This window comes from Aotus nancymaae, unplaced genomic scaffold (genome assembly GCF_030222135.1).
Source record: "Aotus nancymaae isolate 86718 unplaced genomic scaffold, 86718_ANA_hifiasm-v0.15.2.pri h1tg000131l, whole genome shotgun sequence".
In the NCBI taxonomy this organism is placed as follows: Eukaryota; Metazoa; Chordata; class Mammalia; order Primates; family Aotidae; genus Aotus; species Aotus nancymaae.
In genome coordinates this window covers 1,851,623-1,877,201 of record NW_026988546.1, presented here as the reverse complement: position 1 = coordinate 1,877,201, position 25,579 = coordinate 1,851,623, and the positions used below count along the sequence as shown (strand labels likewise).

The 25,579-nt window shown below is 37.1% G+C and overlaps 1 protein-coding gene across 3 annotated transcripts in view; it reads left to right on the top strand.

Moving 5' to 3' along the window:
* Window positions 1-25,579, top strand: part of TMEM131 (transmembrane protein 131) — a 244,367-nt gene that overhangs the window by 102,481 nt on the left and 116,307 nt on the right. For 2 of the 3 annotated variants that reach the window (XM_064371422.1, XM_064371424.1), the window contains exons 3-4: window positions 1,374-1,414; window positions 20,544-20,612. In XM_064371422.1, coding sequence (XP_064227492.1) covers window positions 1,374-1,414; window positions 20,544-20,612 — 110 coding nt within the window. Of the gene's footprint in view, window positions 1-1,087; window positions 1,266-1,373; window positions 1,415-20,543; window positions 20,613-25,579 lie in introns of those variants that run through there. The other variant, XM_064371423.1, reaches the window with a different exon arrangement.

Here is a 25,579-nt window from a genome sequence, read left to right as displayed (position 1 = left end):
TTGATTTGCAAATATTTTCTCCATTGCATGGTGAATATATGTAATTTTCATAATAAAAAGTTAAAGAAATTTTTCTTTAAGTACAGAAAATAGAAGAGCTCAACCAATACCAACTCATCTACCATTCAGATCCAACAGTTATTACCATTTTGCGGTGTTTGCTTTATACACACACACACACACACACACACACACACACACACACACATTATTTTGCTGAGACATTTCAAAGAAAATTACAGACACCCTTACACTTTACCTAGTATGCACCTTCAAATAATTAAGACAGTTTTCTACACCTGCCACATCTTCTGCATAAACAGTCTCCAAAATACCATTTCAAAATAATATATATTCTTGGGAAAAAATAAGGCCACACTTCTGTTTTTTCTCCTTTTGATGTAGCAGATAACCTTTTGCGGTAACTTCACTGATGGTATTCATTATAGTGTTGGCCTTTTCTGGTACATCAGTAAGAACTTTCTTTCCTTCACCTGAATACAGCTGTTGCCTCCAACTTCCTACTTTTTCTTGTCTTCCTTATCTTTAAAACCTAAAGCAGACCATGTCTGTCTCTTTCTCTCTTTCTTGCTCCTTCAGACCCCTTGTATTGCATTTAGAGTACAACATAATCCAAACTTCTTGCCATGGCTTCTTAACAAGGCACAGCATTATCTGGCCTCTGCCTAACCCTCCGGCCCCATTTTCTCCTCTCCCAGCTCCAGCAGATAGACCTGCCATCTGTTTCTTGAGCATACCAATCTCTGCCCTCTATGAGGGCCTTCGCATGTGCTATTTTCCTCTGCCACCACCCATCCCGCTGCCACACTGTTTTTTTTAGTCCTTCAGGTTTTTATATAAATATTATCTCTTCAGACAGGCCTTCCCTCATGATGTATTTAAGTATGGCAACTGTTTATTCCTGTTCACAGCACCTTTCCAATATTTTGATAATCCTATTTCATTATATAAATATGTATTTTTTAATAGCTATCTCTCCCTCACACACACCACCCACTGTACCTTGAGTTCCATGATAGTAGGACTTGTTACCACCAGCACTGGCATGCAGTTAGCAAGAGGTGAACAGTCTAAGGCACAGCAGCCTCACGAAGTGATTGTCATAGGGACTGTTCTCAGGATGTGTCAGTTTGGCATACTTTTAAAAATCCATCACATTACTTTCTGTTACTTCATGTGTGTTTACAATTTGATCGTCATTGTATGTGATTTGGAGACCAGGTTTAACCTGAAAATCCAAGCAGGTATAAAATGAATGTTGAAACTAAAATAGAATATTTTGGATATTCTGTGTGTCTGTAGTATAAATATTTGGCTTCAGTTTTTAAATCATTATTTTCTTCCTTTTACAGACGGAGACAACACTTGGACTCAGTTCCTATCAGCAGAAAAGGTAAGTATATTTAGTCAGATAACTAACATACTTTCAGTTCCTTCTGGGGGATTCCTGTGGTTCTCCACTCCTCTTTCCGCTAGCTGTTTTTGGTGAAGAAGGAATAGCAAATTGTAAATCACATTATATGATTACTTCTAAGTATTGTTTGTGGGAAACCAAGTTTAAGTTTGAATGTGCATGTCATGCAGTTGTGTAGTATGCTTCCACTGCTCCGTATGAAGAGCTGTTACTCAGAGCTGAAACTCCCCTTTCTTTGTGAGAGGATAAGCTGTAAACTCCTTAGTGGCTTCTCTTGTGGCTATCCCTGCTTTTAATGGACTGACCATTGCTGCCCTTAATTACCAGGGGTCTGCTGTCAGGCCCCCAGAGGAGGATCTCAGACCGGTGAAACCTGGTCTTGTGACTCGGAGAGACCCCTTTTAAACACAGCTTCCCTATGATAACAGGGGGGTTGTTTTACCTCAGGTTTTAAGGAAAATAGGTACATGCATGTGAATTTGGAGACACTTTTTCTGCCTCCTCACACTTAAATTCTTTGGTCTTTCAGTACTTTCTCACATCTGTAAAGAGACAGTATCAATTGAAGATACTGTGCTGATTCTCTTTCCATATCCCCTGAAAGCCTGTTCTAGTAACTAAAGGTGAGTGAGGGCTTTTTTGAGTTGGATGAAACAGTCCCTCCAGCAGCTATTTTGTGTTCACCCCCAGCCCTTAATGATTGTTCCCTGGGGGACCATAAATGTAAAGGAAGTTAACTTAGAAGGTTCAGCATAGTGGTATAGTTGCTCTTTCTGTTTGCCAGAAACAACTGGTCAGGCCTCAGTAGCTGTTCTAGTGAGTGCCCTTTAGTAACAGTTGGAAGGCTGGCAGTGGTGTAAATAGGGTTTTCAGGTAAGGTGCCCACATCATGGATTTAAGAACCCAGTTATTTTACAGTATGTGTTTGTAGAAGTACTTTTTCTATCAATATGTTTATTCCTTAAATGACAGCAAAGCAAATTTATCTTTAAAAATGTAAATATCCACTGAAATCAGACCCTTAGCTACCAAAGTGTCTATGGCAACGGAAGATGCCCCTGCCTTGCTGTCATCACTGCAGCTTCCGTTCTGATTTAGCAGGAACAGGGAAGCATTTGTTCTTCCTAGGCCTTGATGCTTAAAGTACATCTATGAACGTCTTCAGGCTAGCGAAATGTAGACTGCATCAACAAAGAATTTTGTTTTGAGAGAGAAATACACAGTATTCAGATTGTAAGTAGGACAATTAAAACTTTTTACCTCATAAATAATGAAAATTCTTCAGTATTCACTATTTTTTCTCTTTTCACTCTGTCATCTCTGCAGTAACATGGCCCTTCTTCCCCATTGTTCTGTCATTCTCCCTAATGTTACATGCCCTAGTGGGACCTGCCCTATCTGTGAACCCTGCCCAAATATTTAACACTGACGTGGGTTGTCTCCAAACCACTGCATGTCTAGCCTGATTTCTCCTTGGCTGGACCATTTAAGAACTCTAGAACTCTCTAACACATCGAGAGCCAAAACAATGGTGAGAAAAGCACACATGTTATCTTGTGCTTCTTCCTTGATCCTTTATTCCAGCAATTAGGAAATTAGCTGTGGAACTAGGCTGCACTACATTTATGAAGATGAGAATGTTCATTAGTGATCAAGATCTCGGCTTTTAAGTATTTTCCTAGTATAATGAAGAATTTACATCAGTACATAATTATATTCTCACCTCATTTCTACTTATCTATTATGTCTAAAACTTAGTGATATAAAATAACCATTTTATGATGCTCTCAAACTCTGTTAGAAATTCAGGCAGGGGACAGCAAAGACAGCTTGTCTTGCTCTGTGGTCTGAGGCCTCAGCTGGGGAGATTTCAGAGCTGGAAATGACTTGATGGCTGGGAGCTGGAGGGATGTTCATTACATGTTGATGCTAGTTTGCTAGCTGAGACCTCAGCTGGGCTCTCACCTAGAATGCTTATATGTAGGCCTTTTTGTGTGGTCTTCACATGGGCTACTTTGGGCTTCCTCCTAGTTATGATGGCTGGACTCCAAGAGTGAATGTCCCAAAGGGAACTAGTGAAAGCTGTATCACCTTAATCTACCTTAGAGCTCATAATATTACTTGTGCCATATGCTATTAGTCAGGCAGTCACTTAGGTTGGCCTAGATTCAAGGTAAGAGTAGGGAGAAAGAGCTCCCCTGATGGCAAGAATATTTGAAGATTTGTAGACACAATTTATAACTATCACAATTTACATTTTGTGTGTGTGTGTGACCAGGATCATGAATTGGGTAAAGTTTGCAAATTGAGTATGGGACTGGGTTAAGCACTAAAACATATGTCTTAGTGAGCCCAGGATGCTAAAATACCATAGACTGGGTGGCTTAAACAACAGACATTTATTTCTCACTGTTCTAGAGGCTCAGAAGTCTAAGATAAAGGTCTTACAGACTTGGGCCTGGCAAATTGTTTCGCTGATGATGAAAGACTGATAACCATATGGACCACTTACATGTACCTTAGGTACCTTGATACCCCCCTACAACTAAACCCTGAGAGGCTTACAGCATCTGATTATAACACCCTCTTCAAAAGCACTGCTTTCTTTTAGAGTCGATTGCATTTTGTCATTTCATCAACATACATGCTTTATAACCTCATTAGAAGTGGTGTCTCCGATATCCTCCAGAGCTATTTGGATGTGTTTAACAGCCAGAGAACATTGGCAGATCACATTTTCTATAGGCTCTGTGCTACAAAGGCTTATCTTGAGGAGGGCTGGTAGCAGCCAAGTAATGCCTGTCTCCCTACAAAGAATTTGATGCATCAATTTTATGTGTTCAGCAATTTAAAGGAAGACATGAATGCAGTGAGGGAAAATGGACAATATAAAAAAGAAAAAAGCCTCTAGAGTTGAAAAATACTGTTTCTGAAATGAGCATTTCACTGGATAGGCTTAAGAACAACCTAGACATTGCAAAAGAAAAGCTTAATGAGTTTGAAGGCAGTGACAGCAGTAATTTAAACTGAAGCACAGGGAGAAAAATGATTAGAAAACAAGTAAACCCTTGGTGACTTCTGGTACAGCAGTAGCAAGCAGTCTAACACATGTGCAGTTGAGTTCCCAGGAATTTGGAGAGGGAGTTGCTGTCGAAGAACTTTAATAAACCTGAGGCAAGAGTAACACAGGAAGTCACACCAAGCCAGATAATATTCAAGTTGTTGAAAATCAGTCATAAATAGAGAAACAGCCAGGGAAGAAAACTAAATATATTCTTACAAAGATAAGAATGACTGTTGGTTGTTCAGCAAAGACAAATGCAACCCCCAAACCAATGAAATGACATTTTTAAGGTACCAGAAGGAAAAACTGCTAATCTGAATCACTGTATCCAGCAGGAATATCCTTCAAAAGAATTAAGACATTTTCAGACAAAACTAAGAAAATGTGTGGCTAAGTAACCTGGCAGTTTAAGAAATGTTAAAGGCTAAAGGTAGTTAACCGTTTCAGGTGAAAACACAAATCCTATGAAGAATAAAGACTACCGAAAAGGCAAAAAAATGTGGAAAAATATAAAAAAGTTTTCTGATTAAGAAAAAGATAATCGACTTTTTAAAACAAAAATGATTGTTTATAACATGTATGTATATATTACCTGTGGGATAACAGCACAAAGGACGAGAAGGTTGTATGGAAGAATTGAGTTGTAAGGTTTTTACATGATATGTAAAGTAATACAATATTATTTGAAGTTAAACTGTGGTAATTTGAAATAAACCCCACAGGAAACATTAAAATCAATAAACTTGTCATGGAGATAAAATGAAATACTATATGAATACTCAGTTGATCTAAAACAAGGCAGAAATAGAACAAGAGTAATAAAAAGCAAATGGGAAAAATAGAAAACAAATGGCAATATGGTAGACTTAAACCCAAACATATCAAAAACTATGATAAATTAATAATTTCAACACCAATTTTCAGATTATATTTAAAAAGCAAGACCCAAGCATATTCTATCTACAAGAAGTATACTTTATTTTTAACTTTGCATTTAATATTTTACCTTTTGTTTTGAAATAATTTTAGTTTAGAGAAAAGATGGAAAAAAGTACAAGTAATTCTTATGTCCTCCTGACCCAGATTGCCCATTTGTTAATGTTTTTCCATGTTTGCTTTATTATTCCTAATCTTGCTTTTCTAACTCCCTCCTTTTCCTTCCCTCCCCATAGCTACCTTTTTATACATACCTGTACATATATTTGTAATTTTTTTGAAGCATTTGAAAATCATTTGCAGACATGATGCTTTTTTACCCCTAAATATTTCAGTGTATATTTCTTATAAACATGAACATTGTTTTAGAGATCATCATATACTCATCAAACTCAGGAAATAAAGACTGTCTCATACTGCTATTTAATCAAGACGCCTCAATGGAATTTTGTAAATTGTCCCTTTAACGTCTTTTATTTTAAAAAGAAAAGAAATTTTGGGTCCAGAGTTCTAACCCTCATATTTCATTTTCACATCTCTTTAGTCTCTAATGTAGAACAATTGACTTGTCTTTCTTACTTCTTAGAACTTTCACAGTTTTGAAGAGTAGATGCCATTTATTTTATAGAATAACCCAGCTGGGGTGAGATGCAGTGGCTCACACCTGTAATCCTAGCACTTTGGGAGGCTGAAGTGGGTGGATTGCCTGAGCTCAGAAATTCGAGACCAGTCTGGGCAACACGGTGAAACCCCATCTCTACTAAATTACAAAAAATTATCCGGGCATGGTGGCATGCCCCTGTAATCCCAGCTTCTCTGGAGGCTGAGACAGGAGAATCGTTTGAACCTTGGGGGCGTAGGTTGCAGTGAGCCAAGATCCCGCCATTGTACTCCAGCGTGGGTAACAGAGCAAGACTCCATCTCAGATAAATAAGTAAATAAATAACCAGTTGGAGTTTTCTAATATTTACTCATTATTTGATTCAGAATTTGCTTTTTTGGCAGGAATATTACTGAAGTTTGTCTCTTTCCCAGTGCATTCTGTCAGGAAGCACTTGATGTCTATCTGTTCCATTTGTCTCTTATAATTCATAATGTCTTGCAGAAAAGTACTTTGAGACTATGTAAGTATTGTGTTTTGCATCAAACTCTGACTAGTTTTAGAATCTATTGATGATTCTTGCCTGAACAGTTATTACACTGCTGAGTTTTTTAAAAATTCTATCACACTTTCTATGTTTCTTAGTTGACATTCTGTTGGAAGTTAAGATTGAGGTCAGAGTTCATTTTTATCCAGGTATTTCACTGTCATTTGCATTGTCATAAAAAATATTACACAGGCTTAGGTCTATTCTGTTTCATTTACGTGTCCCCAACAATCATTGAGCACTTCTTATTTTCTGACACATTAAGATATTCCAGGCTTGTTTTGTAATTTTCCTGCCACAGCCCTGGAACAACCTATTTCTTGAAAGACTCCTGCTTCATTTTGGTGGAAGATAACATTTAGAAATTAATCTTTATGTGCCATGTGTACTCACTGCTACTGTGTTGTATTAGGGTTCTCTTAGAGGGACAGAACTAATAGGAGATAGACACACACGCACACACACAGACACACACATATATAAAGGGGAGTTTATGTATATATATAAAATACTTATATATACACATATGTATTATATATTATATATATTATATATTATATATACATATTATATATACACATGTATATACATATATATTATATATACATATATGCATTATATATATTATATATATTATATATACACATATGTATTATATATATGTGTATATATAATATATATATACATATATGTGTATATATATTATATATACACTTATATATACGTATATAATATGTGTGTATATATACACATATATAAATGTATATATACCTATATGTATATATATACACACACATATGTACTTATACATATATAAAGGGGAGTTTATTAAGTATTAATTTACATGATCACAAGGTCCCACAGTAGGCTATCTGCAAGGTGAGGAGCAAGGAGAGCCAGTCTGAGTCCCAAAACTGAAGAACTTGGAGGGTGAGAAGCAACTAGCTTGGGGAGAAAGATGTAGTCTTGGAGGCTAGGCCCGTCTCTCTCTCTTCATGTTTTTCTGCCTCCGTTATATTTGCTGGAAGCCGATTAGATTGTGCCCACTAGATTAAGGGTGGATCTGCCTTCCCCAACCCACTGACTCAGATGTTAATCTCTTTTGGCAATACCCACACAGATACACTCAGGATTAATACTTTGTGTCATATCCTTTGATCCAATCAAGATGACACTCAGTATTAATCATTACAAGTGGTGTCATTACTAGTGAGGTGTCATTGTCTCTAGGCTTTCTTAGTAAAAGAGTTAGGAAGAAAATGTTTATGTTTACATGTAAAAATATGTACAGTAGGCCGGGCGCGGTGGCTCAAGCCTGTAATCCCAGCACTTTGGGAGGCCGAGGCGGGTGGATCACAAGGTCAAGAGATCGAGACCATCCTGGTCAACATGGTGAAACCCCGTCTCTACTAATACAAAAAATTAGCTGGGCATGGTGGCGCGTGCCTGTAATCCCAGCTACTCAGGAGGCTGAGGCAGGAGAATTGCCTGAACCCAGGAGGCGGAGGTTGCGGTGAGCCGAGATCGCGCCATTGCACTCCAGCCTGGGTAACAAGAGCGAAACTCCGCCTCAAAAAAAAAAAAAAAAAAAATATGTACAGTATACACAGACATATTCCTGTATCTGTGTATATTAAAAACCATCAGTTACTGATGCCTCCAGTTTTGATACAAAACCAGTCTATTCTGTTTCTGTCCATTCTCCAACAATGAGAAATCTGGCTCCAGTTATTTATCTACAGTAAGTGTACTGATATGTTCAGTCCTAGAATACAGATAAATCAGTTTCAATGTTGTTAACTGATACTGCCATAAAAATTGAGTACCATGTCTGTTTTAGAGTTTGTTTTTCTTTAGTCTGACTGTATATTGTCAAAATACTGTATTCTAAATTTACATGGGTTATAATGTTCTTCATCTTTATCCTTCTCCCACCCTCCAACTTCCATCGGCATTGTACATTTGAAATTAAGTTTGGTTCATTTGTTTCTATCTGTATTCCATTTAGGATTTTTACTCCACTTTTAAAATTTTTTTATGATTGCATAATTGTACATATTGATGGGATACATGTGATAGTTTGATACATGCATAAACTGTGTAGTGATCAAATCAGGTGTTTAGATATCCATCGCCTTGAACATTTATCATTTCTTTGCATTAGGAATATTTCCAGTCTTCTCTTCTAGTGGCTTTGAAATATACAACATATGTTTGCTAACTATAGTCACTCTGCCCTGCTGTTGAACACTAGGGCTTATTCCTTCTATTAATAACTGTATGCTTAAACCCATTAGCCTGCTTCTCTTCATCCTCTCCCCTCACACCAAAAAACAAGAACTTCCCAGCCTCTGGTGACTGTCATTCTACTCTTTACCTTCATGAAATCGACTTTTTTAGCTCCCTTTTATAAGTGAGAACATGCAATATTTGTTTTTCAGTGCCTTGCTTATTTCACTTAACCTCCAGTTCTATCCATGTTGCTGAAAATAACAGGATTTTATTCTTTTTTATGACTGAATAATACTCCATTGCATTTATATATACCAATTTTCTTTGTTTATCCATTGATGAATAGTTAGGTTGACTTCATATTTTGCTATTGTGACTAGTGCTACAGTAAACATGGGATTGCAGGTATATCTTTGAAATACTGATTTATTTTATTTTGCATAAATACCTGATAGTGGAATTGCTGGGTCAACTCCTCTCTCTCACCATATACAAAAATCAACTCAAAATGGATTGAAGACTTATAAGACTGAAACTATAAAAGTACTTGAAGAAAACAGAGGAAATGTTCCAGGACATTGGTCTAGGCAAAGATTTTATGGCTAAGATCTCAGCAGCACAAGCCACAAAAATTAAATATCCCCATTTAAGAAATTTACTTTGTGTCATCATTTTTTTTTACCCACTGTCCTGTATATGACTATTTCATTTGTTTCTCGTATTTCGCAATTGCAAGCAATGCTTCAAAGAATAACATCTTGTGTATGTATTTTCATATTTTTGAAGGTTATATTCAGGGTAAATTCCTACAACTTGAATTGGTCAATCAAAAGTTAAGTGTAGGTGTAATTTGTATTGTTGAAAGTATATGTTTAGAAATGACTAACGGTTATATGAAAAAATTCTCAGCATTGCCAGTCATCAGGGGAATGCAAATGAAAACAAAGATGCAGCATCATCTCACACTTGTTAGAAAGACTGTCATCAAAAAGACAAAAGATAACAAATATTGACCAAGAACATGTAAAAAAGGGAACCCTGGTTCACTGTTGGTGGGAATGTAAGTTAGCGTAGCTATTAAGGAAAACAGTGTGGCAGTTCCTTAAAAAAGTTAAAAACAGAATGGGAAAAAATTTTTGCAATCTACCCATCTGACAAAGGGTTAATATCCAGAATCTACAAAGAACTGAAACAGATTTACAAGAAAAAAACAAACCCATTCAAAAGTGGGTGAAGGATATGAATAGACACTTTACAAAAGAAGACATCTGTGAGGCCAATAAACGTATGAAAAAAATGCTCATCATCACTGGTCATTAGAGAAAGGCAAATCAAAACCACATTGAGATACCATCTCACACCAGTTAGAATGACGATCATTAAAAAATCTGGAGACAACAGATGCTGGAGAGGATGTGGAGAATTTACACTGTTGATGGGAGTGCAAATTAGTGCAACCATTGTGGGAGACAGTGTGGCGATTCCTCAAGGACCTAAAGTAGAAATACCATTTGACCCAGCAATCCCATTATTGGGTATATACCCAAAGAATTATAAATCATTCTGTTATAAAGACACATGCACACATATGTTCATTGTGGCACTATTTACAATAGCAAATACCTGGAACCAACCCAAATGTCCATCAACGATAGAATTGGATAAAGAAAATGTGGCACATGTACACCATGGAATATGACACAGCCATAAAAAATGAGTTTGTGTCCTTCATGGGGACATGGATGAACCTGGAAACCATAATTCTCAGCGAACAAGAACACAAGAACAGAAAACCAGACACCACATGTTATCACTCATAGGTGGATGTTGAACAATTAGGACACATGGACACAGGGAGGAAAGCATCACATACTGCGGTCATTTCGAGGGTGCTAGGGGCGGGACATCGGGGAGGTGCGGAGGATGGGGAGGGATAAGGAGGGGAAACCAGATGTGGGTGATGGCAGGATGAAGGCAGCAAACCACCTTGCCATGTGTGTACCTATGCAACAATCATGCATGATCTGCACATATAACCCAGAACATAAAGTACAATTAAAAAAAAAGTTAAAAACATAACTGCCATGTGATCCAGCAATCTCATAACTAGGTATATATTCAAGAGAAATGAAATAATTATGTCAAAGAGATATCTGCATTCTTAATATTCATTTAAGCATTATTCACAATAGCCAAGATAGGGAGAAATCCACCTAAGTGTTCATCAGTGGACACATGGATAATGAAAATGTGGTACGTGTGTGTATTCTTAATAGTATTCCACACAAATATAGTTGAATACGTTAAGCCTTCAAAAATAAGGAAATCCTGTCGTTTATGACAACATAGATGAACTTGGAGGACATTATGTTAAATGTGATAAGCCAAGTACAGAAAGATGAATACTGCATGATCTCACTTATGTAGAGAATATAGAAGCAGAGTAGAATGGTGGTTAACTGAGGTTGAGGGTAGAAAACAGGGAGATTTTAAGATGTTAGTGAAAAGAAAAAAATTTTTCAGTTAGAAGGTATAAGTTCAACTTAGTCATTTTTCAACTTAATGATGGTACCAAAGCACAATATATGTTCAGTAGAAACAGTATTTCAGATTTTGAATTTTGATCTTTCCTGAGCTAGCTGTACAGTACTCTCTTGCAGCTTTCAGTCAGCCACACAATCCAGAGAGTAATCAACTGATACTCTACCCTGTACCATGTTACCAGATAACTTTGCCCAACTGTAGGCTAATGTGAGTGTTCTGAGGATATTTAAGGGAGACTAGGCTACCTTAAAAGCAAGTTGATATATTAAATACATTTTTGACTTGTGATTATTTTCAACTTATGATGGGTTTATTGGGATGTAACCTTACCATAAGTCAAGGTGCATCTGTATTGTATAGTTGAAAATTGCTAAGAGAGTACATTTTGTGTTCTTACCATAAAAAGTGATAACTAGGCCGGGCGTGGTGGCTCACGCCTGTAATCCAAGCACTTTGGAGGCCAAGGTGGGCAGATCACCTGAGGTCGGGAGTTCAAGACGAACATGGTGAAACCCCGTCTTAAAAAAAAATAAAAAATAAAATAAATAAATAAATAAATAAATAAATAAATAAAGTGATAACTATGTGAGATAATGCATTTATTAGCTCAATGTAGCCATTCTACAACATGTACATATTTTAAAATATGTTGTACGTCATAAATATGTACAGTTTTACTTGTCAAATAAATACGGAAGTGGATAGATAAAAGTTTATGTTTAGTATAAATTCCTGGAAGTGGGGTTGGTGAGTCAATAGTAAATGCTGCCATCATTTGATTAAGTATTGCCAGATTCTCCTTCAAGGTCTGTGCCACCTTGTGTTCCCTCATCAGTGAAGAGTGCCTGTTTTCCCACATCTTTCCAATAGAATGTGTTATATTTTTAACTTTTGTTGATCTGATAAGTCAGAAATGTTATCACAGTGTAGTTTTACTTTGTCTTTCTCTAATTATGAATAAGGTTAACCATTTCCTGGTATTTAAGAGCTATGCTTATATTTGTCTTTTGATGTTGTCTGTTCTTGTTTGTTCTACCCATTTTTCTATAGTGCGGTTAGTTCTTTTTTTTTTTTTTTTTTTCCTTGAGACAGAGTCTTGCTCTGTCACCAGGCTGGAGTACAGTGGTGCAATCTTGGCTCACTGCAATCTCTGCCTCCCAGGTTCTCCTGTCTCAGCCTCCCGAGTAGCTGGGACTACAGGTGCGTGCCATCCCGCCTGGCTAATTTTTGGTATTTTAGTAGAGACGGGGTTTTACCTTGTTGGCCAGGATGGTCTCGATCTCCTGACCTCGTGATTCCCCCACCTCGGCCTCCTAAAGGTCTGAGATTACAGGCGTGAGCCACCATGCCCAGCCAAAAGTTTTTTTGTTTGTTTGTTTGTTTGTTTGTTTGTTTGTTTGTTTGTTTGAGATGGAGTTTCACTCTTGTTGCCCAGGTTGGAGTGCAGTGGCACGGTATCGGCTCACCAAAACCTCTGCCTCCTGGGTTCAAATGATTCTCCTGCCTCAGCCTCCTGAGTAGCTGGGATTACAGGCATGCACCACCATGCCCAGCTAATTTTTTACTTTTTATTAGAGACAGGGTTTCTCCATGCTGGGCAGGCTGGTCTCAGACTTCCGACCTTAGGTAATCTACCCACCTTGGCCTCCCAAAGTGCTAGGATTACAGGCGTGAGCCCCCGCACCTGGCCAAGAGTTCTTTATGTTTTGGAGCTATTCATCCTATTTTGCAAGTATCTTCTCCCTGTTCATCAGTAATCTTGATTTTGAAGAAATGCACTTCTTCATAAGTATGCAAGTAGGTTAAATGTAAAAAGATATAGGGAAAACAAGTAAACACTAAAAATGCTAGGTTGATTATGTTACTCTCAGACAAAGTAGACTTTAGGACAGGGAATATTATCAGAGATAAAGAAGGACATTTTACAGTTAAGAAAGAGATAGTCCCCCAGGTAGATGAAACAATCCCAAATTCTAATATTGGAGCTTTAAAATACATGAAGAAAAAAAATAAATAAAACTAAGGTGACAAACCCACAGTGATTATTGAAGATTTCAACATTCATCTGTCAGTAACTGATAAAATAGATGGAAAAACAGTAAGGGTGTAGATTTGAAGAACACTCTTAAGTAACGTGACCTAATAGGTATTTGTTAAATACTACATCCACCAAGAGCAGATAATGTAAATTATATTCTCTGATTATAGCAAAATTAAATTAGAAATCAGTAACAATGAAAATCCAGATATTTTATAACTAGAAGCTAAACTAGAAGCTTTTCAGTACTCACGGGTTAAGAAATCATAAGGGATATTAGAAAGTGCTTTGAAAACAAAAGTATAACATCTTAGTCTGCTTGAGCTAGGCTGTCATAACAAAATACCATAGACTGGTTGGCTTAAACAACAGACATTTATTTTCTCACAGTCTGGAGTCTGGAAGTCTGAAATCAGGGTGCCAGCATAGTCAGTTTGCACTGAGACCTATTTTCCTAGCTTGTCGGGAACAGCCATTCTGCTGTGTAATTCCCATGTTCTCTTTGTGTACATGTGTGCATGGGGGCTTTCTGGTGGTCCTTTTTGTAAGGACACTAATCCCATTGTATCAGGGCCCTCACCGTTATGACCTCATTTAACCTAATTACCTGCTTACAGACCCTGTCTCCTCATAATAGTCATAGTGGGGATTAGGGTTTCAACATACGAATATGGGAAGTAGAGGGTGGGGTGGGGAGAATTCAGTTCATAGAACAACATACCAAGTTTTCTGGAATTTAGCCAAAGCAGTACTTAGATGGACATTTATAGCTTTAAAAGGCTATATCAGATAGAAGAAAAATTTTAAAATGAACAATTTACATTGCTAGATTAAGACATAGAGCATCAACTTTAAGTAGAAGAAAATAAAGGGTATGCTAGAAATCAATTAAATAGAAAGTGGAGAAAACATCAATGTAAACAAAAACTGATTCTTTGAATCTAGCTAGATTGGTTAAGAAAATAAGACAGACCAAAAAAATCAGTAATGAAGTAGGGGCTATCACTGCAGATCTTATAAATATTCAGAGAATAATAAAGGAAATCCCTTCATTCTCAAAAATGCAACAATTTAGATGAAGTGGTTAAATACTTGAAAGATACAAATTATTAAAATTAACCAAGAGAGAATTAGAAAATGAATTTTTAAATATCTGTTAAAGACATAGAATTCACAGTTTTAAACCTTTCCATAAAGAAAACTGCAGGCTCATATGACTTAACTGGTAAATTTGATCAGACACCTAGTGAAAAAATACTAGTAGTAGAATGTCCTTCCTCACACATTTTTAAGAGGTGATTATTGCAGGCATTACAAGAAAGCTAAAGGCTACACCTCTTCAAACATATATTCAGAAATCTCCAACAGAATATTAGCAAATCGAATCCAGAAACATCTAACAAGAATAATGCATCATGACCAAAAGGAGTTTATCGTAGGAATGCAAGATTAATACTTGAATACAATATAATTTTTCTTAACAAAATTTTAAAAACCCTTGTAATTATTTGAATAGATGTAGAAAAAGCCTGTGGCAACATTCAGCATCTGTTCATGATTAAATGTTAGCACACTAGGAATAGAAAAAGAATGTCTTTAACCTGATAAAGAGCATCTATGGAGAAATAACAGTTAACATGATATTAATGGTAAAAGATTGAATGGTTTCTTTCTAAGATCGGGAAAGTGGCAAAGATGTCCACTTTCATCACTTACATTAAACATTGTACTGGATATGGCAGTCATTACATTAAGGCAAGAAACAGAAATAAGAGCCATTAGTTTGGAAAGGAAGAAGAGGATTTTGTCTACAAACCATGTGATTATGCACATAGAAAGTCCTAAGGAATATACCAAGAAGCGATACAGTCAATAATCAGAAGTAACTGATTTCTTTTTCACAAGTGCAAAAGTGAAATGTTGTAGAAAAATGTCATTTACAATAGCATAAATCATTGCATACTTTGGGATAAATTTAACAAAAAAATTTTGAGACCGGTACACTGAGAAGTGTAATATAATAGAGTAATTAAAGAACTCCTAGATAGATTGAGAAAGATTCTGTGTTCATAGACTTGAAGATTGTGAAGATATTGTAATAATTCAATGGTACAAGAGTAGTCTTTTTCAACAAATGATACTAGGCCTACTGGATATTTACAGAGAAAGAAAAAGTGAACTTTAATCTTTAACTCACACTGTCGCCAAATTTCACTTAAAATGGACAATAATAAATAGGCTCATATGTAAAAGTTAAAGGTGTAAAACTTTTAGAATAAAACCAATCTTTTCGTAGAAATATTTGGAACCTGGACAAAATTTTAAGACACCAAAAACACATACCAAAAAAGAAAAAATGAGGCCGGGCACAGTGGCTCATGCCTATAATCCTAACACTTTGGGAAGCTGAGATGAGAGGATCACTTGAGGCTAGGAGTTTGAAACTAGCCTGGAGAACATAGTGAGACCCTATATCTACAAAAAATATTAATTAAAAAAAATTAGCTAATTGTGGTGGTGTGTGCCTGTAGTCTCAGCTACTTGGGAGGATGAGGCGAGAGGGTGGCTTAAACCCAGGAGGTCAAGGCTGCAGTGACCCATGATGCAACACTTAATGCACTCCAGCCTGGGCGACAGAGTGAGACCCTATCTCAAAAAAGAAAAAATGATCATCATTTCGACCTCATCAGAATTAAAAACTTCTGCTCTTCAAAAGACAACATTTATAAAAGGAAAGGGTAAGTCAGGACCAGGGTAAAAATATTTGCAGCACATAACAGAGAACCCTTACAACTGAATAGTAAGACAAATATCCCAATTAAAAAACTTTGCACAGACATTTACAAAAGAAGACACCTAAATGTACACCAAGAAAGTGGAAAGATAGTCAGCATTATTCATCATTAGGGAAATGCAAATTAAAACGAAAATGTGTTTATGGGAGAATATATATTATATAGGAGAAGTCCTATTTATTTCTTTTAAATCACTGCTTATTTAGCTGACTCTTTAGTAAAAATATTTGAAATCACTTTAAACTGCTGGTAACTTTGATAGTTTTACTAGTTAAGGCACTTCCCTCCCATCTCTTTATTTGTGGCTCAAGATGCCAGATAGTGGCTCCTAAATGTGAGAGGGTGCTTAAGAATACAGGTCTATTCTGCTTACAAGGAATTACATTCTGGAGGTGGAGCCCTAGAATCTGCATTTCTGCAAGCATTGTAGGTGTTTATGATGCAGATAGATCACAAACAATTGTTTTAAAAATGCTGGACCAAAGAGTGTCTGTTGTTTAGGTAGTAGTTGACCCTAGGAAAACATTTTAAACTCCCAGAAATCCAAGAAAGCCTGTATGTTTGATTCATGGGTTTCCTGCTCAACTTTGACCTGACAGTTCAACAAGCAGTATCGACCATTTCCCACAAGATTTCTCGCATCTCTTCAGTTGTTTCCTAGCTTGAAATCAGAAAATAGTCTTCATTTATATCCAAATAAATCATTAGTATTTTAGTGAAAATTTATAAAACCAATTATATTGAGAGTTCAGAACATATATAATCATTGCAGAAAGTGTAAAATCATGCAATGTACTATCATAATGTCTCAGATTTTGTTGCTTTGAAATTGTCAAAGGGTGAGCCTGGCACACTGGCGTGCTGCACCTGTAGTCCCAGCTACTCCGGAGGCTTAAACACAGGAGTTCGAGACCAGCTTGGCAACACAGTGAGACCCCTGCCTCTCAAAAATAGTAACAATAATAATTTTTTAAATCAGGGAAAAAACTACAATGACATTAGCAAAGGGCACTGTTCTTTTTATTGCATCATCCCCAGTTTGTTTTTCAACATTACATATTTGCAGACATTTGCTTTCTGTTAACAAAGCACTAAACAGTGCCATGCGCTTTCTGAATAAACATGGGTAGCAACCATTTGAATCAGCTGTGGAGACATGACAGCTATGTTACAGCATTTTTGGTTTAGTTAACATAGGATTGTATGTGTGTCAGCTTGTGTTGTACCCACTCAGATATTAAACTGTTCCTTAGATATAGATCTGCTATTGTTTTGAAAATATGCTTTTATTTATGAGAAAATCATATTTTATATACTGTTGCCTCTGTCTAATATTCTGTGAGCACTTTGTAAATATCACAGTAAAGGTTGCTGGACATTATATCTTTGAAGCATTTTACAGGAGGTCTTTGCCCCAGCACAAGACATAAAAAGTAAAACTTACCTAAGGATTTGAAAGGAAGAATCACATTGTTACTTGCAGATGATTTGTCTACAGTGATCATCCAAGATAGTGCTCATTTTGGCAGCACATATAGCAACAGTGGAAAACTTAGAAGAATCTAGACAAACTATTAGAATTAAACTCAAGGAGACGAGGTATAAGATCAGTACATGAAAATCAGTAACTTTTTAATATAAGCACTAGCCATGTATGGCTACTTTATGACATCTCCATCTAGATAAAACATCTGAAATTTAAATGTCTGCAACAATACTCTTGAAAATCTGTCTCTTCCCATTTCCAACCCACTTCTTACATGTCATGACTGTGTATCTAATGAAAATCTTAGAATAAATTACTCTTGCTTCTTCAAAAATCAATTATCAGCACAACCTGTTTTCTCAAGTTTCCAGATCTATCCAGGAAAAAGCCTCTGCTCACTACTCTCCCTGGCAGCTGCCGTAGATTGTAGCTGCCATCGCCAGTTGCGTAAAGCACTCTAAGACTTCCCTGCTTCCCACTGTTGGGCTCTTACAGGAACTTCCTTGGTTCTTCACAAAGTAGCCAGAATTAACCTTTTAACATGTGTCAGATCATGCTACTCCTTTACCGAGAACCAGCTCGGTCAGGAGACTCCCACCCTGGTGGCGCTGAAGGTATTTGAGAGACAGACACCCAGATAGTCAGAATGGATCTGTCCTGGGGACCCACAGCCTGCAGGGCTGACAGCTCTCCAGACTGAAGGCCCCAAGCAGACTTTCATTCACATATTTATTTGCTCTTTGACAGGTGATTCTCATTAATACACAGGTGTACTATATAACTTAAAAATACATCAAGTAGGCAGCTGTTACCTGCCTACCACTAATTACAAACTGAAAGGATGCTCCACACGGGAGCCATGGGGGCAGGGTAAACTTAATGTTCCTCAACACTCCTTGCTCAAAAACACTGTAGTTTGTTACACTTAGAATAATGCATACTTCTACAGGGAGATCTGGCTCTTGTACCTCTGAGCTCAGCTCTTAGCTCCTAATCCTCCCTCATTGCACAATGGTCACTTCACCCTCCTTGTTCAACTCGCCAAATACATTCCTACTTTATTCCCCTAGATCTCTGCCATTCAGGTCTTGGCACTAGTGTCCCTCCTCAGAGAGGCTTTTTCTGTTCTATCCACAGCCCCAGTATGTTCGATTTTATTTTTAATACACACATCGTCACCTAATATATTCAATGTTTGTTCCCCCGACTAGGATGTTAGTGCCATGAGAGCAGGCACTTTGCTTTGTTCCCCAATGTAGCCGCAGGCAATAAACAGTATCTGGTACATAGTATACATTCATACATTTGTATTAAATGGATAAGGTGTATGCTTTTTTACCCCACCTGGCCACTTGAGACATTTCCATTTGCAATTTGCAGAACAGCCTCTTGGTTCTGTGAGAGAAAAACACTGTATCTTAATCTCCTTTTTCTCCAACATCTAACATAGTCTGTGTGTATATGTAGGAATTAATGACTTACACAGTTATGCCTTATACTTTATTTTTCCTTGATTTGAGATTTTATGTAAATTTGAGTTTCGTATTACTTAAACTGATGAGCTGAAGAGCATCACTTGTTTTAAAGGAGCCAAAGAGTGTTATTGTTATGTCTAAGAAGGGCAGAAAGTAAGAAGGAATAGATGCTGACACTGTGTTGCGAGGAATTGTGCCTTCATGTCCCAGCGTCTGCAGTTTTGTGCTTTAGTAAAATATAATCTTACATTTGGTGCTTGCTTTCTTTTTTTTTGTTTGTCATCTTTCCTGTTCAACATATGCAGAGGGGTTCTCAAGCAACACAAAAGAATATTCTAAATTGGTAGAGCCGAAAACATGTTTGGATTTTATTGCCTTCAGCTAAATTATTCTACTACTCAGATTATTTAACCTTTGTAGAATTGAATTAAAGCCAAATTTCCTCCATATTGTGAATGTCCTTATCTATTTCTAATTATTTCCTATATCTCCTAACTCCTAGATATTTCCTCTGTCTCCTGAATCCTGAATGAAATTACTGTATCATTTGGAAGCTTATATTACTGTGAAGTTCAGCGATGATGGAAATAAAGTAGTCTTACAAAATGGGTTTTGCTCTGGCATCATTTCTTAGAATAAAAACATTAAAATCTATTTTGAAACTTAGTGGCTAGCTGAATTTCTGACTTTCACAGTATGTAAACACTTCATGTATGTGAACCTCCACCACCACCCCCTACCCCACCAAAGGTCTTGTATGTTTTATATCAGTGTTAGGCCCCAATGATGTCTGAGGTTTGCTATTCAGAAATCTATTTTATTGAGAATTTCTGGTATCAGGTGGGTTAGTTAGAAGATGCTACTCAGATATTTAGGCCAGGACATCAAGAGATCAGTGTATTCCAAATTCTCAGATGAAATACATATTTCAGTTCTTGGAAATTTCCATCCTAAATTCAATTTTGTTTAGTCCTTTGCCACTCTAGTTACAATGTGATCGTGATTTTTGTCTTCATACATTGTCTGCTAAATGTATATAGTTGTATTAACTCTTTATTATTCATCATACCTGTATCCGAAAACCCAAGTGACCCTATTAAAGTATATTGTTACCAATTATACCAACCAAATAAATTTCAGTAGTCTGCCTGAGTATTTTCTGTTTTCACATACCTTTGAATAAGAAAAATACTCCCACTTTTTTATTTTCTAAAATGTCATCTTCATTGGTTTTCACTAATTTAAAAAATAATGTACATTTCTAATAGATCATTAGACCCTATTTTTCTCAAAAAATGCTTTGTTATGACAAAAGTCAAGTGTCTGAATAGAGTTTGGGGAAACATATTTTGAAGAACTGCTTCTTATGTTGTTTTCTTTTTATTTACAGTATATCTCTCTACCGGGGAAATTGCAGGCCCATACGATTTGAGCCACCAATGCTGGATTTCCATGAGCAGTAAGTTTAAAATTTTTGGACTGTACTTTCCCATTAAACTATTATATGTACTTTACACACATTTGTATTGTCTTTTGCCTATGTTCTATCTATATGAAAAAGTTATATGTTCTAGTCATCAGGAAAACAAATGATATTGAATGCAGTTTGAAAATAGGAAGCAAGTATCTGTTAGGAGTCTAACATACAATATTAACTTTTAAAGCTTGAAAAATATTTGCATGTTGTAGTCTCTGGTTCAGAGAATCTTTGGAAGCACCAAAGAACTTATAGTTTAGCTATTTTGATTAGAACTTCATTTTTATTTTTATTATTTAAAATTTTTCTTGTGAATAAAATATATGCTATATGACCAGATAGTATTATCACCTACCCATACTGGCAGGTAAAAGCAGATGCGCAGATAGATGTGGTTCCATCACAGAACTCTGCCTTGATGAGCTAGGCAAACCACTGCACACCCTCCCCGAAGCAGGAGAGAACCCTAAGCCTTTAAGTAGCTGATACACCCAAGGGCCAGCAGAGCAGCTACATACCTGTGCTCAGCACCTAAGAAAGAGCCCCACAGTGTACCCCTAAGATACTTCCTTGGCCTTCCCAATGGCCCTGCACCTGAAATCAGGGCCTGAAGAACAGCCCTGTGGGCAACCCCCAGAATACACACCTCCAGACCAACCGAGCAGCTCTATGCCTATGTCCCAGGCCTAAGAAATAGCCCTGTGGGTTACCTCTAGCAAACACCTCCACAGGCCAGCCAGGCAGCCTTATGCTTACATCCTGGACTTGAGAAGCAGCTGCATAGGCTGCCCATGGCAGACACACTTCAAGGCCAGCTAAACACCCATGTGCCTGCACCCTCACCCTGAGAAACAGCCCCATGGGCCACCCCAAGCCAACAGACACCTAAGCCAGCAGAGGAGCCTTGAGACTACATCCCAATCCTCAAAAATAGCCCTGCGGTCCATGCCTGGCAAACATACCCCCATTTCAGCTGAGCAGCTATGCACCTGTATCCCAGGCCTGAGAAAGCCCTTTGGGCTACTCTTGGCAGGCACACCCTCAAGCTATCCGACTTAACATGTGCTTGTGCTACTGGCCCGAGTACAGCCCTGTGGTTTAGAGCCAGACCCTAAGTTGGCTAGATTCCAAGCTGCCTAACCCACTGTGTGGATGTACACATCCCTGACCTGAGAAACACCCTTGTGATCCAACCCTCAAGAAAGCTGCACCACTGCTACCAAAGACTCTCCCAGCCTAGGCTACTGAGATACTTGCAGGCGTCAGGTGTGACTGACAACTGAGGAAAGTACACAGAGACTACACTACAGTGCCCACCTAGACACAGATGCCTCAAAGCTAATGCACCCTACCAAACTGACATTCCAAGACTGGTTTATATGAATAAGTCTTTCCCTGTGAAATGTAGTCCATAAAATTGGAAGAAAGGACTTTTCAACCAGATGTATAGAAATCAACATGGGGACACATCAAACATAAAAAAGCAAGGTAACATGACGCCTCCAAAGGAAAACAGTAATTCTCCATTAACAGACCCCAATCATAAGAAAATATACTAAATGCCAGAGAAAGAATTCAAAATAATCTGAAGGAATCTCAATCAGTTACAAGAAAATACAGATCAGCAAAATCAGGAAAACAATTCATGATTTGAATAAGAAATTCAACAAAGAGATAGGTAACATAAAAAAGAGCCAAACAGAAATCCCAGAGCTGAAGAATTCAATGAGTTAAATAAAAAATACAATCAAGAGCTTAACAGACTAAACCAAGCAGAAGAAAGAATTTCTGAACTTGAAGACAGATCTTTTGAAATAACACAGGCAGACAAAAAAGAAAAAAGAGTGAAGAAAGCCTACAGGATATATTGTATACCATGAAGTAAACAGATACATTATGGTCATTCCAGAAGGAGAAGAGAAAGGAGAAGGATGTAGAAAACATACTTCATAAAATAGTAGTGAAGTCTTGAAATTTGAAATGGACATTCACGTCCAGTAAACAGAAAGAATTCCAATTAGAGTCAACCCAAACGGGTTATGTCTGACACACGTTATAGCCAAGTTATCAGATGGTAAAGGCAAATCATTCAAAAAGCAGCAAGAGAAAAGTATGAAGTTACATATAAGGGAATTCCCATTAGACTAACAGCAGATTTCTCAGCAGAAAATTTACAGGTTGGGAAAGAATGGGATGATATATTCAAAATACTTAAAGCACGGGCAGGGGACCCACAAGCCAAGAATATATACCCTGCAAAGCTATATTTCAGAAATGAAAAAGAAGTAAAATCTTTCACAAACAAGCAGAAATAAAGGGAATTCATCACTGCTAGACTGGCCTTATAAGAAAATGCTCAAGGGAGTCTTACATCTGGAAATGAAAAAATAATAACCACTGTCATGAAAACATATGAAACTATAAAATTCACTGATAGAGCCCAAACACAAAGAAAGGAAAAGGAATCAAACCATATGAATGTGGAAAACCACCCAAGCACAAAATATAAACCATAAGAAAGGAAGTACGGAACAAAATATAAAACATCCAGGAAACCATATGACAGAAGCAAGTATTCACCTATCAATAACCTTGAATGTAAATAGATTCAGTTCCCTCATTTAAAAGATACAGACTGGCCGAAAGGTTAATACACCCAACTATATACTGCATACAAGAAACTCACCTCACCTGTAAAGACACACAGACTGATAGCAAAGGTATAGAAAAAGATACTCCATGCAAATGGAAAGCAAAAGCCAGCCAGAGTAGCTGTACTTATATCAGACCAAAGAGACATCAAGTCAAAAACTGTAAAAAGCAACACATCAAGCATTCTTCAGGATTGATCATATGTTAGGACACAAAACAAATCTCAAAAAAAAATTAAAATTAATTTTATCAACTATCTTATCTGACCACATTGGAATTTAAAACTAGAAATCAATAACAAGAGGAACATTCAAAACTACAAACAGCTGGAGATCAAACAACATGTTCTTAGGTGGCCAGTGGGTGAAGGAAGAAATTAAATGGTAAATTAAAATATTTCCTGAGACAAATGAAAATAGAAATACAATATGCCAAACCCTATGGGGCACAGCAAAAGCCATAGTAACAGGCAAATTTATGTAACAATAAATCCTACATTAAAAAAAAAAGAAAGATTTCAAATAACCTAATGATGTATCTTAAAGAACTAGAAAAGCAAGAGCAAACCAAAGCCCCAAAATTAGTGGAAGGAAATAAATAATGAAGTTCAAAATGAAAATAAATGAAGTTGAGACTAAAAATACCTACAAAAAGGGTCTGGAGGGGCACTAGGGAGGAAGTGGGAATGGTTAATGGGTATCAAAATAATATAGTGAATAAGATCTAGTATTTGCTAGCACAACAGGGTGACTACAGTTTAAAAAAGTAATTTAACGTACATTTCTTTTTTTTTTTTTTAATTGTATTTAGGCTCTGGGGTACATGTGCACGTCCTGCATCCTACAGGATTGTTGCATAGGTACATACATGCCATGGTGGTTAAAAGAGTATAATTGGATTGTTTGTAACACAAAGGATAAATGCTTGAGGTGATGGTTGCACGCATTTACCCTGATGTGCTTATTACATATTGCATGCCTTTACCAAAATCTCATGTAACCCGTAAATGTATACACCTACTGTGTACCCACAAAAATTAAAAATTAAAAAAATACAAAGTTTAACAAAAGGTTGGTTTTTTGAAAAGATAAAATTGACAAACTGGCTGGGTACGGTGGCTCGTGCCTGTTATCCCAGCACTTTGGGAGGCTGAGGTGGGTGGATCACTTGAGGTTGGGAGTTCAAGATCAGCCTGACCAACATGGAGAACCCCGTCTCTACTAAAAATACAGAATTAGCCAGGTGTGGTGTGCCTGTAACCCCAGCTACTCAGGAGGCTGAGGCAGGAGAATCACTTGAACCCAGGAGGCAGGTGGAGGTTGCAGTGAGCTGAGAGCACGCCATTGCACTCCAGCCTGGGCAACAAGAGCAAAACTTCATCTCAAAAAAAAAAGAAAAATTGACAAACCATTAGACTAAGCAAATAAGAGAGAAGACCCAAATAAGTAAAACTCGAAACAAAAAGGGAAATGTTACAACAGATTCCACAGAAATATAAAGGATCATTAGAGACTACTATGAACAACTATACACCAATAAATTTAAAAACTTAGAGGAAATGCGTAAACTTCTCAACACATACAACCTAACAAGATTGAATCAAAAAGAAACAGAAAATCTGAAAAGACCAAGAGGTAGCAAATTGAATCAGTAGTAAAAAAGTCTCCCAATAAAGCAAGTCGAGGACCACATGACCTCACCACTGGTCCAATAATTCTCAATACCAGTACCAGTTCTTCTCAAACTATTCCAGAAACTTGGAGAGAATTCTCCCCAACTCATTCTGTGGGACTAGCATAACCCTGATACCAAAAGCAGACAAAGACACAACAAAAACAAACTACAGGCCAGTATTCTTGATGAACATGGCCACAGAAAACCCTAACAAGACACTAGCAAACTGAATCCAACAACACATCAAAGCAATAATACACCATGTTCAAGTGGGATTTATCTCAGCAATGCAAGAGTGGTTCAACATGTGCAAATCAGTAAACATCACAGATCACATCAGTAGAATGAAGGACAAAAATCATACGATCATCTCAATGGATGGAGAAAAAGCATTTAATAAAATTCAACCCTTTATGATAAAAGTTCTCAATAAATTAGGTATAAAAGGAAAATACCGCAACATAATAAAGATTATATATGACAAAACCACAGCTAATATACCAAATGGAAAAAGACAAGAATGCCTACTTTGCCACCGTTATTCAACACAGTACTGGAAGTCCTTAGCCAGAGCATTTAGGCAACAGAAAGAAATAAAAGGCATTCAGATTGGAAAGGAAGAA